The 15,582-nt window shown below is 44.0% G+C and overlaps 1 protein-coding gene across 3 annotated transcripts in view; it reads left to right on the forward strand.

Moving 5' to 3' along the window:
- The window catches only part of LOC139563596 (nesprin-1-like), a 160,868-nt gene that overhangs the window by 65,469 nt on the left and 79,817 nt on the right, over nt 1–15,582 (forward strand). For all 3 annotated transcript variants that reach the window (XM_071382386.1, XM_071382387.1, XM_071382389.1), the window contains 27 exons: nt 1,205–1,365; nt 1,683–1,833; nt 2,107–2,237; nt 2,796–2,892; nt 3,062–3,160; nt 3,977–4,164; nt 4,397–4,520; nt 4,692–4,858; nt 5,977–6,130; nt 6,284–6,487; nt 6,881–7,052; nt 7,178–7,436; nt 7,557–7,736; nt 8,254–8,404; nt 8,592–8,750; nt 9,237–9,419; nt 9,653–9,754; nt 10,009–10,212; nt 10,450–10,657; nt 11,093–11,205; nt 11,427–11,632; nt 11,907–12,348; nt 12,696–12,868; nt 12,957–13,044; nt 13,256–13,477; nt 13,725–13,889; nt 14,254–14,610. In XM_071382386.1, the coding sequence (XP_071238487.1) occupies nt 1,205–1,365; nt 1,683–1,833; nt 2,107–2,237; nt 2,796–2,892; nt 3,062–3,160; nt 3,977–4,164; nt 4,397–4,520; nt 4,692–4,858; nt 5,977–6,130; nt 6,284–6,487; nt 6,881–7,052; nt 7,178–7,436; nt 7,557–7,736; nt 8,254–8,404; nt 8,592–8,750; nt 9,237–9,419; nt 9,653–9,754; nt 10,009–10,212; nt 10,450–10,657; nt 11,093–11,205; nt 11,427–11,632; nt 11,907–12,348; nt 12,696–12,868; nt 12,957–13,044; nt 13,256–13,477; nt 13,725–13,889; nt 14,254–14,610 (4,860 nt within the window). The remainder of the gene's footprint in view (nt 1–1,204; nt 1,366–1,682; nt 1,834–2,106; nt 2,238–2,795; nt 2,893–3,061; nt 3,161–3,976; nt 4,165–4,396; nt 4,521–4,691; nt 4,859–5,976; nt 6,131–6,283; nt 6,488–6,880; nt 7,053–7,177; nt 7,437–7,556; nt 7,737–8,253; nt 8,405–8,591; nt 8,751–9,236; nt 9,420–9,652; nt 9,755–10,008; nt 10,213–10,449; nt 10,658–11,092; nt 11,206–11,426; nt 11,633–11,906; nt 12,349–12,695; nt 12,869–12,956; nt 13,045–13,255; nt 13,478–13,724; nt 13,890–14,253; nt 14,611–15,582) is intronic.

The raw sequence follows: 15,582 nt of genomic DNA on the forward strand, positions 1-15,582 counted from the left end.
CGATATATATCCAAAATGTCAATTTATTTGGCGCGTTTGATCCAGAAAAACAATGGTTCTAACTTGTGAAACGTGACTACAAAATATCTCAAAAGTTACCTGTAAACTTTGCCAAAACATTTCAAACTACTTTTGTAAAACAACTATAGGTATTTTTTAACGTAAATAATCGATAAAATTGAAGACGGGATAATCTGTGTTCAATACAGGATAAAAACAAACTGTAGCTAGCCTTCTGGTCATGACCCTCAATCAAGATGGCCGTACTTCTTCATTACACAAAGGAAAAACCCTCAACCAATTTCTAAAGACTGTTGACATCCAGTGGAAGCGGTAGGAACTGCAAGAAGGTCAATTAGATGAATGAAAATTCATTGAAAAGAGAGTGACCTCCAAAAAAAAAATCTGAATGGTTTGTCCTCGGGGTTTCGCCTGCTAAATAAGTTATGTTATACTCACAGACATGATTCAAACAGTTTTAGAAACTTCAGAGTGTTTTCTATCCAAATAAACTAATAATATGCATATCTTATCTTCTGGGGATGAGTAGCTGGCAGTTGAATTTGGGTATGCTTTTCATCCAAATGTGAAAATGCTGCCCCCTATCCTAGAGAAGTTCATCAGGTAGGCTAGTTGAGAACAAGTTCTCATTTGCAACTGCGACCTGGCCAAGATAAAGCAAAGCAGTTCGACACATACAACAACACAGAGTTACACATGGAATAAACAAACATTCAATCAATAATACAGTAGGAAAATCTATATACAGCATGTGCAAATGAGGTAGGATAAGAGAGGTAAGGCAATAAATAGGCCATGGTGGAAAAGTAATTACAATATAGCAATTAAACACTGGAATGGTAGGATGTGCAGAGGATGAATGCGCAAGTTGAGATACCGGGGTGCAAAGGAGCAAGATAAATAAATAAATAAATAAATACAGTATGGGGATGCGGTAGATTGGATGGGCTATTTACAGATGAGCTATGTACAGGTGCAATGATCAGTGATCACTTCTCCCATCAAGTGTATATTTGGGTGATTTAGGCTCCTTATCGTGTCTTTATCTTTCAAGGTTGGCTATTCAGGCTAGATATTGAGATGTGAAATTAAGATTTTAAAACCTTTCAAGAATAATTCAACCTAGTCATATCACAAAGTGTCAGTGACATTCTGACTCTCACATTCTCCGTTGTCATAACAGGTCCTTTTAAAGCAGAGTGAAGCAGAAGCCTGCATGGTGAACACCTTGTTGAGGAAAGCAGCAGAGATCCAGCTTGGCCCAAAGAACACCACCTTGCTACTGGAGCAAGCCCGCTCCCTCAGCGAACAGCTGGACAAAGTGGAGGCTGGCCTCAAGAAAGAGTAAATACAACAACTCCTCTCCCCCTACTCCTCCTTCTCCTCCTGCTCCTCCTCCTGCTCCGCCTCCTCCTCTTCCTCCTAGTCGAGATTCTAATCTGAGCCTTTATTCATAAAAGGTCTCAGTTTAGGAGTGTTGATCTCGGATCAGTTTAGCCTTTTAGATCATAATGAATAACATTACATGGAGAGGGAGGACCTGATCCTAGATCAGCACCTCTACTCTCAGACACTTTATGAATATGGGCTCAGAACTCTTTGTTGCGTTGTTTAGCTACCCAGTTTTGTGATAAAACTCAATTAGTCGCACTCTTTTCTAGCGCCAAGGCTCTTGATGGGATGAAGAATCAGTGGACTCGGTTTGGGACAGAGTTTGAGGCCTTCTCCTCGTGGATCTCTGAGAAAGAGAAAGAGCTGGATGCTCTAAAGTGTTCTGCTGCTCCACTTGGACAACAGATCAACACAGTAAAGGTACTGTAAGCCTCCTCTGCATTTCCTTTATATGTTCACCCACATTTTCTCTAGACAGTATGCACAACATGTTGATGGTTTACAAGATTTTCCATCTTTGACTCAAATCAGTGATCAAATCAAGGTAGCTCATTCCAACAGATCATTCATACCTTAACTTGAATGACTCAAACATTGAACCTTTAAACCATTAAAACTTGCCGACAAAAATTATCTGACAATAAAAAAACAATAGCATTAGGTAACAATCTTTATCCTCCTCCCTCCTCCCAGGCGGTGGGTGTGGAGCTGGGGGACAAAGCGGAGGTGTTATCCCAGCTCGAGGCCCACTCCCAGGCCCTGGCCCAGTTCATCTCGTCTGGGGAGGCAGCCCGTATCAAGGCTCGGCTCACCCAGATCGGCAGGTACTGACGTGTGGATGTTTTTACCTACTTTAGTTGAATGCCCTGACTGTAAACATGTACATGTAATGTAAATGTACATTTCTCTGGATAAGACCATCTGCTAAATGACAGAAATGTTGATGTAATGTAAATGATGAATGTATTTACCGATGGTTTTAACTGCAAATCTTTTTTTTTCAGGGTTAATCATTAATTGCATTATATACTGCATGTTAAAGTTAGTCATAATACTGTATATTGAGTTCTTGTTCTGGACAGTCAAGTTCCTATGTGTTTTATCTATGCAAGGCTCTTTTGCTTTGTGCTACCAAAGGTTGCTGAGTGTTAGAGAAAGAGGACTGGCCACCCCTCATATCCTGGTTCCTCTCTAGGTTTCTTCCTAGGTTTTGGCCTTTCTAGGGAGTTTTTCCTAGCCACCGTGCTTCTACACCTGCATTGCTTGCTGTTTGGGGTTTTAGACTGGGTTTCTGTACAGCACTTTGAGATATCAGCTGATGTACGAAGGGCTATATAAATACATTTGATTTGATTTTGATTTTGTTATCTTTTCATCTGCAGATACTGGGAGGAGCTCAGGGAGAGTGTGGAGCAGCTAGAAGGACAGCTGCAGGAGAGCTCCTCCACACAGCACCGCTTCAACACCAGCCTGGAAGAGGTACAACTGAAATAAAGACTTTTGTTTATTCTTGAGTAACCTCGGGAGAACGAGTAGAATTACCACTAGCTATACGTCACCACTAGAACCAATGAAAATAACCCTTAGAAGTGTTAGAGGAAATTATGAATGTCAAAATCAATGATTGTCTGAATTATGTTATTTAAAGGCCAAAACAACACTTGGTGATCTCCATAAGAAACTGGACCATCCTGTCACTTCCTGTACCTCCTCGTCAGAGACCTACAAATGTCTCCAGAACCACATGGTATGTCTTTCTCTCTGGTTTCGTCATTACGATGTATTGACAACTACTTATTTAATTACTTGCTTAGGCTACTTAATTTTCCTAATTTCATGTCAGACATAAGGCCACAATGGGTTCCTTCTACTGTTTCCTGTTCTTGGACATACACATTTTAAACTTTAAGGTTTTACATTTACAATGTCTCCATGGCACACTGCCACGAATGAGGTTCTGACATTTTATTGATGATATTGTCTTGCTGTTTGTTCAATAGTGTTGTCTTTACTGAGCTATATAGTACATAATAAATAGTCAGGGTTGGGGAGTTACTGGTTACATGTTATTGGTTACATGTAATCTGATTATAAAAAAACTGTAACTGTAATCAGTTACGTTATCAGCAGAAATATTGTAATCAGATTACATATAACTTAGAAAAACGAGTTGATTGCTTCTTGGATTGCTTTTAAATTCAGCAAAGATGTTTGTGAAAAATACAATATGACATCATTCTGTTTTCTCAATGACATTCAATTTATAATTGAAAAAGGCGCAAGTTTAAGTTTGTTCCACCTGAGCAAGTCTGACCACAAGTCCAAGTCAAATGTGTTCATGGATCCTTGTAGTCTTCTTCTAATGCCTCTTAAAGCGAAAGTAATCCAAAAGTAATCCGATTCCATTACTGAGTTTGGGTAATCCAAAAGTTACATCACTGATTACAATTTTGGCCAGGTAACTAGTAACTGTAACGGATAACATTTAGAAAGTAACCTACCCAACCTTGTATATAGTGTTGTATTAGTCAAATGTATTTAATTCTGTGGTTTATCCCCCTAGGATGTGTCCCAGAGCTTGGAGAGCCTGAAGGCAGCCTTGTTGCCCCTGTCTGCTGGGGCACGTAGACTCAGTGACAGGGAGCAGGCTGAGAGAGCAGTGGCCGCTCTACAGACCAGCTATGACCAGAGTCTAGGGCAGGCCAAAGAAAAACAGAACACACTGGAGAAAGTGCTGTCTCTATGGCAAAAGTAGGAAGGCTAGGCTGGAGGGAGACATTTTGGACTGGTTTCCCGGGCACACATTATGCCTAGTGCTGGACTAAAGCATCTAAAGAACCTTGATCTAAAGTTCTTTTTAGTCAAGGCGTAATGTGGATCCGGGAAACCGGCCCTTCAGCTGTGAAATATTGATGTAAAACATTTGTTTTTGTACGTTTTTGAAGTGCCCGTCTTGTTCTTAAACTTGGATACTTTGTTTCAGGTATGAGAAGGATCGTTCTAGCTTTGTATCCTGCTTGGAGAGATGTGAGTCTACATCCAAATCTGAGAGCCATTGCCTGCCTGCAGATAAAACCAAGCTGGAGAGTGAGCTGCAGGACCTGCAGGTACTGTAAATTCATACATTTTCAATCCATGTTCCTGGACTGATTCTGCAGAGCTTCCATATGCATTTAGGGACGGTTTCCGAGACAGATTAAGCCTGAAGATTCTCCATCGAAAGTGTTTTTGTAAAGGCTTGCTGGCATAGACGCTCAACAAAAGCTTATCTTCTGTAGGACTTGCAGTCTGAGGTGGTGTCGCTGGAGCCCCTTCATGAAGGCCTGGTGGCCTCAGGGACATCCCTGTACCCCACCGCCCCAGAGGAGAAGGCAAGGCAGCTCAATGATGACCTAGAGCAGCTTAAGAAGAGATGGAACTCCCAGAATGAACTCATCCCTTACAGGTCAGTCAGAAGATGGTGTGTGTGTCACTCAGTTCAGCAGTAACACATTGATTCAGTCAGGCTGCTTCCAACATTACTATACTATGTAGTGCACTGCTGTTGACCAGAGCTCACATACCTCATTCCAGTCTGACCTTCATTGTTTGCAAATGGATCCTGTACATCTTCCAAATCAAGTTGGTTTGGTAACATCACATTTCCAACTTAATTACGTCTTACTGGTACTGACAGCACACAGCATTGTAGAGGTACAGTGGTGTGAAAAAGTATTTGAGCCCTTTCAGATTGTCTCTATGTTTGCATATTTTCGATACTGAATGTCATCAGATCTTCGACCAAAACCTAATATTAGATAAAGGGAACCTGAGTTTACAATTTTTTGTAAGCATTTGCCCCGTTACATTCAATAAGTGGTTGTGCCACCTTCAGCTGCAATGACTGCAACCAAATACTTCCTGTAGTTGTTGATCAGTCTCTCACATCGCTGTGGAGGAATTCTGGCCCACTCTTGCATCCAGAACTGCTTTAATTCAGTGGGATTTGTGAGTTTTCAAGCATGAACTGCTCATTTCAAATCATGCCACAACATCTCAATTGGGATTAGGCCTGGACTTTGACTAGGCCATTGCAAATCCTCAAATGTGTTACTTTTAAGCCATTTTCATGTAGACTTGATTGTGTGTTTTGGATCATTGTCTTGCTGCATGACACAGATGCGCTTCAGCTTTAGCTCACAGACGGATGGCCTGACATTCTCCTGTAGAATTCTCTGATACAGAGCAGAATTCATGGTTCCTTCTATTAAGGCAAGTCGTCCAGGTCCTGAGGCAGCAAAACATCCCCAAACCATCACATTACCACCACCATGCTTGACTGTTGTTATGATGTTCTTACTGTAGAATCCAGTGTTTGGTTTTCACCAGGCATAATGGGACCCATCTCGTCCAAAAATGTGACTCGAGTTTGCCAAAAAGCACCTGGAAGCACCTGGATGATCATCAAGATTCTTGGAAGGATGTTTATGGACAGATGATTTAAAAGTATAACTTTTTGGAAAGGGGGCAAATACTTTTTCATGGCACCGTATGTGATTTTCCTGTTATTTGTATACGGTACAGAATCAAGGAGCTCCAGAGCCAGCTGTTCCAGGTGGAGCAGTTTGACCAGTCCTTGTTGAAGTTCTCTCAGTGGTCTGAGACCCTCCTCTCCACCCTCCACTCAACTTCCCTGGTCAACATCACTGACCTGCAGCCTGCTGTGGCCCAAGTCAAGGTATGAACCATGGTCAACTAGTCAATCATTATTTATTTTTTTGACTGTTCTACTACAAGAAATTCATTTGTATTTTTCTTCCTCTTCATCCCCCTCCTCTTCCTCCTCTTGCTCCTGCTCGTCGTCCTCTGTACCCTGTATGGTCTGCTGTAGGAAACACTAGCGGCTCTTCAGAAGCAGAGTGGTGTGAGGGAGAGCTTGGAGCTCCAGACAGAGGGGCTGTGTGCCTCGTGTGAACCCCAGGATGCTCAGCTCCTCCAGGGGAGACAGGTCAGCTGCCTACAGCCCTACCTGGAGGTCCAGCAGCTGGCTGAGCTCCGACTGGACTGCTTGGGGAAGCTGGAGGCCTTCTTGGAGGTAAGAAAAAGGTCCTACAAAAGGTGTGTCAAACTCATTCCATGGCGGGTTTCTTTTTTTAAGACCTAGAGAACCAGCTGAGGGAGTTCTTTACTGATTAGTGATATTAATTCATCAATCAAGTACAAGTAATGAGTGAAAACCTGCAGACACTTGGCCCTCCGTGGTATGAGTTTGACACATGTGACACCTACAACATAACCGGACCATTTTCATAACCATTTTCATAACCATTTTAAAAACCATTTTCATAAGCATTTTCAAAACCTGGGTTACGTTAAGGGTTAAAGATTAGGGTTAAAGGTTTGGGAAAGTCATTAAAAAGTGGTTAAATCTGCTTAACATGTCAGAGCCCAAAATAAAAACGTCTGTGTTATGCCTCCTCCCTTACAGACCCATGGTGCGGCTGTGGGGGTACTACGAGGCTTGAGGCAGACGGTGGAGAGTTCAGGGAGCTGGGACCATGGTCGGGTGGAGGAACTACAGAGAGAACTGGAGGCCATCGTCCCAGACATCAGCAGTCTGGAGACCCTGGCAGCCGGCCTGGACAGCAGCCTCTGTAAAGGTATTTATATTGTTTATTTCATATCTATTGTTTATTATATGTATGTTTTCCTCTGAAGCACATTGTGTTACTACCTTGCTACGAAATGTGCTTTACAAATACTATTTGATTTGATTTGATTGAAGGCCACCTCCACATGGTGAGCGGTGTGGAGGGGTCTGGGTCCCGGACGTCGTGCCGGGTGCTCGCTGATGGTCTCAGCGGGGAGCTGGACACAGTGAGGAATCTGCTTGGGACCAAGCAGAGCGAGGCAGAGGCCCTGGGAGCGCTATGGAGCTCCTTCAGACAGAGGAAGGAACAGCTGTTGAAAAGCGTGGAGGACATCAAGGAGAAGGCGGACCAGCAGAGCCTGCGAGAACCCAGCCCACTCGCCCTGCAGCAGAGGTAGCTAGGATTCTGGCCAGTGTGCTTGGTGTTTTCAATCATGAGTTCCATTTTCACATTATCTCTGGATGAATTGTGAATAGCTGGCTGTAACGCAATCTTTTCTTCTTTGGTGTCCAGGCTGCGGTTCTTTAACCAGCTGGAGGATGAGCTCCAGTCTCAACAACACGAGGAGCAGTGGCTCAGGGACAAGGGTCAGCAACTAGCCCAGAGAGATGCAGAGCTGGCCGGGGAGGTTCTCAGGGAGATCAGCCTCTTGGAAACCACCTGGGAGGATACCAAGAGACTCATAACTGACAGGTAGGGCTCTGTCTTCAGCATCAAATGTTGAAGACCAAATGATCTTGTATAGTTGCTTATATCACAATCTAAACTCATCACACACACATGTAAATAGCAGCAAACTTGTGTAGATATTTATTTATATACTGGATTCTTGACATAGCTTACTGTGCTATATCTACTGCTGTACACATCTTCCTTAGTATTTCTTGTGTACGTATGTATAGATTGCATTTTGATACTGCTACAGTGCTATTTGGGTTGTTAATTGGATTCATCCCGCCATTCTTGAATTTATTTATTCATTTTTTACATTTGAATTGTTTGACATTTGACAGCATTGTTAGCAGCTAGTAACATAAGCATTTCGCTGCACCGCTATAACACCTGCTAAACTGTGTACACGACCAATACCATTTCATTTTATCTAACGTACTGTAGCTCATCCAAGAGAGTATATGAACACTTCAACAATTCAAATCCAGAATTCAAATCACCCCACAATTTAGTAATTTGAAGAGATGTGTGTTGTCAGGCAGGAGCAGTGCAGTGTTCTGGTGGAGCTGATGAGAGAATACCATAACCTGAGGACATCCATAGCCGTCACCATGGAGAACACTGAGGCTGTGGCTGACATCGGCTCGGCTCTGAAAGACCACGAGGAGACCAAAAAATCGCTGGCTAAGGTTAGGATAATGACGTTCATCTCAGTTCTCGTATAAACCTGTATACAACTTCGATGCAAAAGTTAATAGCTATTATCTTATTATTGCTACTATGATTATACATTGAACTTCAAAATAAAAGTAATCACTTCAAAATATAAAAAAATTGCTCTTCTTTCCCACTGTTTTCTCATCTGTACTTATACAGCATGAAGCAGTGAAGGCAGAGATGTTGGCCAAGCAGAGTGACCTGGACCAGTTCTCCAGTAAAGGAAAACTTCTGCTGTGTGATCTGAAGAAGATCCCAGACTGTGAGGCTCAGCTGATGACGACAGACATGCAGACTCTAGTAGACCAGTGGCTCGAGGTAAGTCTACATGGACAATAGGGACACACACAATTTAATAAAAAACACGAGGTACAATAGTGATAGTGCCATTGGAGTCCAAAAGACCAGACTTGACTTGACCCTTTTACTCTGACTGTAAGGACCATAGGTTATCAGGAAGAATGGACCCCAGAAAGAGTAGCTGCTGCAGGAGCAACAGCTTATAGGGATCCTTGACTTGACTTAAACCCTTTGAGACAGTTTCCCGGAAGCCTAGTACTTTCCCTTAAGCATGCTTTTTTGTCCGGGAGAAGGCCTAATCTGGGCCTGGGAAACCAGCCCTTTTACTCTGTGAGGAGCATAGGTCATCCACTGCTCTCTGTTTTGGGACAGTTTCTTAAGTTCCATCTTTGAGTATTTTAGTTTGTCCATCTCTGTTATTACCAATCTTGTTCTCCCGTGATTTATTTTGCCCGCACAGTTTTGTGAATTTACAGTTGTTGATTTAGTCCCTTTACATTCCAGGTGTCCGAGAGGATTGATGACAACATTGAGCATCTGAGCCAGAGCCTGGCGTTGTCGGATGACGTGCAGCAGATCAGTGAGGAGATCGAGGGCTGGACCAACAGCTCAATGATGGAACTCAGTGAAAGCCTGAATAACCTCATTGGCAGCCAGAGAATGGAGGCCAGACTCTCTGCGTTACAGGTAGGATACATGGATGGAGTCACACATTCACAGAAATAAGATATTCCTTACTACTGTCATTTAAGGGAAACAGGAGAGGAACTTAAATGGGGTCTGTTACATGCTGAGTTCAATTAGTTAGACTGAATTTCAGACGTTCCAGTCCTGCAGCTGCCAAATCCCAAGTGCTCAATCTCTATATTAAACTAGAAAATCTAGTTGTCTCTCTTTGCATTCCCTCTCTCTCTATCCAGTTGGAGATGGGGAAGAAAGAGCACCAGCTTGTGACCCTGCAAGGGAAAGTGTCAGAACTGAAGCAACTCAACTGTAGCCAGGACACTCCCGCCAAACTACAGGTACCGCACACGATTGGTTTGAAGCCCAAACTTCAGACATCTATAGTTTTGGAAATTCTTATTTTAAGTTCTATAAGTTCAGGGTAACTTTTTAACTAACTGACACAATTTGAGTTTCCCTAGTATCATTTTAAATCCATTGGTAGGCAATGGATGAACAATAGTGCTAAAACTTTTTGGTAAACTCATCCTGCGTTGGTTTGCCCCATACAACTTCAGCAGGAGCTAATCAATATTCTGTGTGTTTATTTCAGGTGCTGGAGGCGGACCTGAGGAAAAAGCTGAGCCAGGTGCAGAAGCTATGTGAGCAGGCCAGGGGAAACCTCAGGGACTTCAGCTCCCAGAGAAAGCAGTTAGAGGACTACATTACCCAGATGTCTGATTGGCTGAAGAGCATAGAGCAGTCCCTGACGAGCTCACCGATTGGATCTGACCTAGAGGACATCTGCAGAGTCAAGGTAGGTAGACATTGAATTGAAACAGGTTTTACCTGAGATTTTACTTGACTTAGTCCTCTTGGCCCCCTTGGGAGCATAGGGCATCCACCATCGCTTTCCACCTCACTCTTCCCTGAACAAGGCCTTTTCCCTCTTCCCGACTATACTAAGTTCTTGTTCTGAGAGCTCACACTTGTTATTCTTTATATTATTATTGCTGTATGTGTTAAATTCGTATGTATGTAAATTGCATAACAGGACCTCCAGAAGGACCTTCAGAACCAGCAAGGCAGCATAGATTCCACCAGGGAGAGCCTGAACACTCTGTGTCGGAAGTACCCTTCTGAGGAGCTGGCTGGGCTGGGTAGTGCACTCACTGACCTTATCAAGGGCTATGAGTCTGTCAACCAGCTTTCCTCTAGGACCCTGGCCTCCCTGCAACACGGCCTGCAAAAACACTTCAACGGTGAGGATGGCTGGTTCCTAAGAGGGGTTATAATTAAGAGGTGTGGTATATGGCCAATATACCACGGCTAAGGGCTGTTCTTATGGACGACGCAACGCAGAGTGCCTGGTCACAGCCCTTAGCCGTGGTATATTGGCCATATATCACAAAACCCACAGGTACCTTATTGCTATTATAAACTGGTTACGTAATTAGAGCAGTAAAAATCAATGTCTTGTCATACCCGTGGTATACAGTCTGATATACCACGGCTGTCAGCCAATGTTCTCTTTTATTCTGTTCTGCTCTATTCTTTATTTTGTTCTATTGTAGTCTAGTCTAGTCTATTCTAAACTACTCTTGGACCATGACAATGACAATATAATGAATAAGATGATGATAGTGATGATGATGATGATGATGATGATGATGATATCTGTCTCTCTTGTTCTGTAGACCTGGTTCGGGAGTTCCACAGCTGGCTGTCTGAGCAAAGGGAGGTAGTGAAGGAGTGCTCTGACCGATCAGGAGACACTAGCATCGTGCAGCGTAAACTCCAGAAGCTAAAGGTACAGTCCAAAATTAGCATAGAACCCATAGAAACTATAACCCTCAAATATACTATTAATCCTCAATCGCTTAGGGTCGGTTTCTTCGACGCAGATTAAGTCTAGGCCTTGACTTAAAAACTATTTAAATTAACATTTTCCCATAAGTCTGCTTTTTTGTCCAGGATTAGATTTAATCTTGTTCAAGTGTTTCCCTTGACATGTGACCTCCTATCCTTTAGGGGGCGCTGGAGCGTGTGGAGGACGGGGAGGTACGTCTGACTCAGGTGTGTGAGGAAGGGGAGAAGCTCCTGCTCCACCTCCCTAAGGCCAGCGCTGGCCAGGTGCAGCAGCACCTCTCCTCCATCCAGCAGGACTGGGACCGCTATGTTGAGCAGTGTAGACTCAACCAGCAGGCCCTGGAGGACAGCACTGCACAACTCAATGGGTAAAATATACATGGGTTGGATCTCAATAATATAAAGAGACTTCCTCTCCTCCTCTCCTTTCTTTCATCTTAACTTATCCAGGCCTATCCAGGTGTTGCTCTATCCAGATCTTTCACATCAGTACAGATGGGGGGGAGAAACTAAGAGAATTTTGAATTTTGAGTTTTATAATATTGAGATGCACCCTTGAAGCCCAGGAGTGGGCCTCAGGAATACAGTCATAGATGTGTATGAGTCCCTGACTGTGACATGGTGATATAATATCTCTGTCAGGTTTGAGGGGCGTCTGAAGATGCTGAGTCAGTGGCTGGAACACATGGAGCAGAGGGTGACCTCAGAGCTGCCTGAGGAGAAACACAGGGGTCTTGAGAAGGCAACACTGGAGGGGGTGGAGGAATACCACCAGGAAGTGCTCAAAGAGAGGGACTCTTTCGAGCGACTGTGTCAGGAGTCACAGGTCTTGAATGAAGGTGGACGAGGTGACGGTGGTGAGACACGGGCGGCTGCGGGGCTGCAGTCTCAGCACCAGGCTCTGCTGCGAAGGGTGAGGGAAAGGCTGAGGTGCTGCCAGGTAAACCTACAGGAACAGGAGGCATTTAAGGAGACCCTGCAGAGCACCTGGTCCTGGCTAAACGGGATGAAGGAACGACTGGGGACCCTCAACAGTACCCTGGGGAACAAGGTGACGCTGGAGAAGAGACTGGGACTTGTACAGGTTAGTAGAATCAAGAATTGGCGTGCTCAACTCAATAGTCCTTGAATAAAAGTATTTGGGTGCAGGGTTGGAAAGGCATATCAACTGGAAAATAACATTTCTGGTACAGGTCAGACAAAATGACCCTAATTGACTCTGGACAAAAGTAATGCCCTCTATAGGGAATAGGGTGCCATTTCAGAATGGCCCTAAAATAGACACCTTACTTTGGTCTTTTGCAATATGATAGCTTGAGGCATTGAAGGTCAATATTTCAATGAGCAATGTTGTCCATGGTTGATGAACAAGTCTTCAACTAAACTAAAATAAAGTTGGAATTGATTTGTTTTGATCTTTGTGTGTTCCAGGACATCCTGCTGATGAAAGGCGAGGGCGAGGTGAAGCTGAACATGGCGGTAGGGAAGGGCGAGCAGGTTCTGAAGCACAACAGTGTGGAGGGACAGGAGGCCATCTGCTCCCAGTTACAGAACCTGAAGGACGCCTGGGCCAGCATGCTCATGACCTCCATGAGTTGTCACAGGTACTGTATACTGTTGTATTTCCTATCTATCTATCTATCGATCACCTCTGTTTATGTTTAATCTCTACATGTGTGTATCCTCCCTCAGTCGTCTGGAATGGACGGTAGCCCAGTGGAGTATCTACCAGGATAGTAAGGGGCAGCTGCAGCAGTGGATGGAGTCTGTGGAGCAGGAGGTGAGATTCAGACGAACGCACTAGTCTTTTCTTACTACCACTGATTTAGCATATATGGGCTATTTTGAAGGTCTCACTTGATTGATTGTGATATATGGTGGTGTTACCTTTCTTATTTGAATGCACTGATTGTAAGTCACTCTGGATAAGAACATTCGCTAGATTACTAAAATGTATTAGTAATCTAACGATATACTGTATGTAATTATAGGTGGGTCTGGCCCTGGACCAGCAGCCAGGCCTGAAGGAGAAGGCCTATCTCCTGGAGCGCCTCAGAGCCCTCCAGGCTGACGTGGAGGCCCACGCAGGACCACTGGCCAGGCTGACAGAGACGGCTGCAGAGCTGCATGAGAAGACAGGTGACCAGGCCTTTGGACCAGAGCAGAGAATGGAACTCAATGCACACTTCGCTGACATTACCGCTGTCGTCAAGGTAATCAAGCCCTGCTCCTAGAGGATGACAGTTACACACATACGTCTCTCCTTTGTATAAGAACATTAAGTCTGACGATAATGGTAGAAACCATTTTCTGTTTGTGTTATTAGCCGTAATCCATCTAGTTTGGTTGTTGAAACAGACTTTGTTAATGCATCTAGAAAATATCCTAACAGTCCTGGTTCACAGTGTACTCTATGGGCAAACAGCCTAACCCAGTCTCTGTATGCTGTCCATCCCCCAGGGTAAGGTTCAGGCCATGGAGAACAGAGTGACAGAGCATGAGCACTACTTGGAAGCTGTGAGGGACTTCAATGATTGGCTGGCCTCTGCCAAGGAGGAGCTCCAGCGCTGGTCTGACCTGTCAGGAGACTCCACCTCTGTAAACAGGAAACTTGCCAAAGTCCAGGTGAGGATGTTCAAGCATCACTTACAGTATCTCAATGTCCATCACCCTCTTGTTGACACATCATAGGGAAGCGTATTATAGTTTAGTCCAATGCTACGTTTTAAAAGTAATCATTATAGATGAGAAAATAAGAAGATAACTCACAATATTTGAGGCACACACAGGATCATAAATACATTTTACCCTCACATAGAGAAATGTGCGTCTCTCTTAGTCTGCGTTTAGCCTTTATAGGACATCAGGGTGACAAATGGAGAATAGTCAGTTAGCTAATAACAGTCGTAGTCAGTTACAGTAGCTAACAACAGTTGATGTAGTTGGCAGTTGAATGTTTCCTGTTTCATTGTTCCATGTTCAACTTCAGGAGCTGATAGACTCCAGGCAGCGTGGCCAAGAGCGTCTGAGCCGGGTGCAGCGTTGTGGGGCTGCAACGAGGGACCACACTGGCTCCGCGGGCTTTGAGGCAGTGGAGAGGGAGGAGGCAGCCCTGCTGTCTGCCTGGGAGCAGTGGGAGCGTGGGGCACTGCAGAACAGGGCAGGCCTGGAGACTGCTCTCTCCCAACTCGCCAGCTCCGAACAGGAGTTTAACTGCTTGGCTGCTCAGCTGGAGGTGGACCTGCAGGAGTTTAGCAGTCAGCTACAGGAGTGGAGACACAGGCTCTCTCAGGCAGAGGGGAAAAACAGTAGGGAGGAGGCTGTGCAGGGCTGGCAGATTGCAAAGGTAAGGCTCATTTGTAGGTGTTCTTATATATACTGTTTATAGGCTCAATGCAGCCTTTTTATCTCAGTATGAAATCATACGGATCCATCCCGCGAGGGGGTCCAATCTGGGCAGTGGGTGGAGCTACAGTGACTTAAGAAACTATTCATACCCCTTGACTTATTCCACATTTTGTTGTGTTACATCCTGAATTCAAAATGGATTAAATATATTTTTCTCTCTCACACATCTACACACAATACCCCATAATGACAATGTGAAAACATGTTTTCAGAAATATTTGCAAATGTATTGAAAATTAAATACAGAAATAGATCATTTACATAATTATTCACACCCCTGAATCAATACGTGTTAGAACCACCTTTAGCAGCGATTACAGCTGTGAGTCTTTCTGGGTAAGTCTCTAAAACCCAATTGCCACTGGCACTTAAAATTAGGGCCAAATTCTATCTGGCTCGAATGGAATTCTCAAATTCGAGCTGGGTCGAGGGAAACCCGGGCCAGCACAGCCCAGTTTCATAACTGGTGCCAGCTCGATTAGAATTCTGGCTAGTGACGCTGTTAATATGCTTCAACCAGTTGATCACTGCTGGAAGCTGGCACCATGTTTAGCTAGCTCGTCTGGGCTTGTTGCTGTTAGCTAGCACATGGAGAAGCAATACTGCAGTAGTCAGACATGTCACAAATTACCACCGGATCCTTAATTCATTTTTACACAATAAACTTTTTTTGAGAACTGTCAGCCCATTTCTCATTTCTGGAGGAAGTGGAAACGCAATTTGAGCTAGGCAACCTAGGTTGACTTTTAAGTGCCAATGAAAACTGGGCTTATGAGCTTTGCACACCTGGATTGTACAATATTTGCAAATTCTTCAAGATCTCTCAAGTTGATTGTTGATCATTGCTAGACAGCCATTTTCAAGTCTTGCCATAGATTTTCAAGCCGATTTAAGACAAAATTGTAACTTG

This window comes from Salvelinus alpinus, chromosome 34, assembly GCF_045679555.1.
Source record: "Salvelinus alpinus chromosome 34, SLU_Salpinus.1, whole genome shotgun sequence".
Classification (NCBI taxonomy): Eukaryota; Metazoa; Chordata; class Actinopteri; order Salmoniformes; family Salmonidae; genus Salvelinus; species Salvelinus alpinus.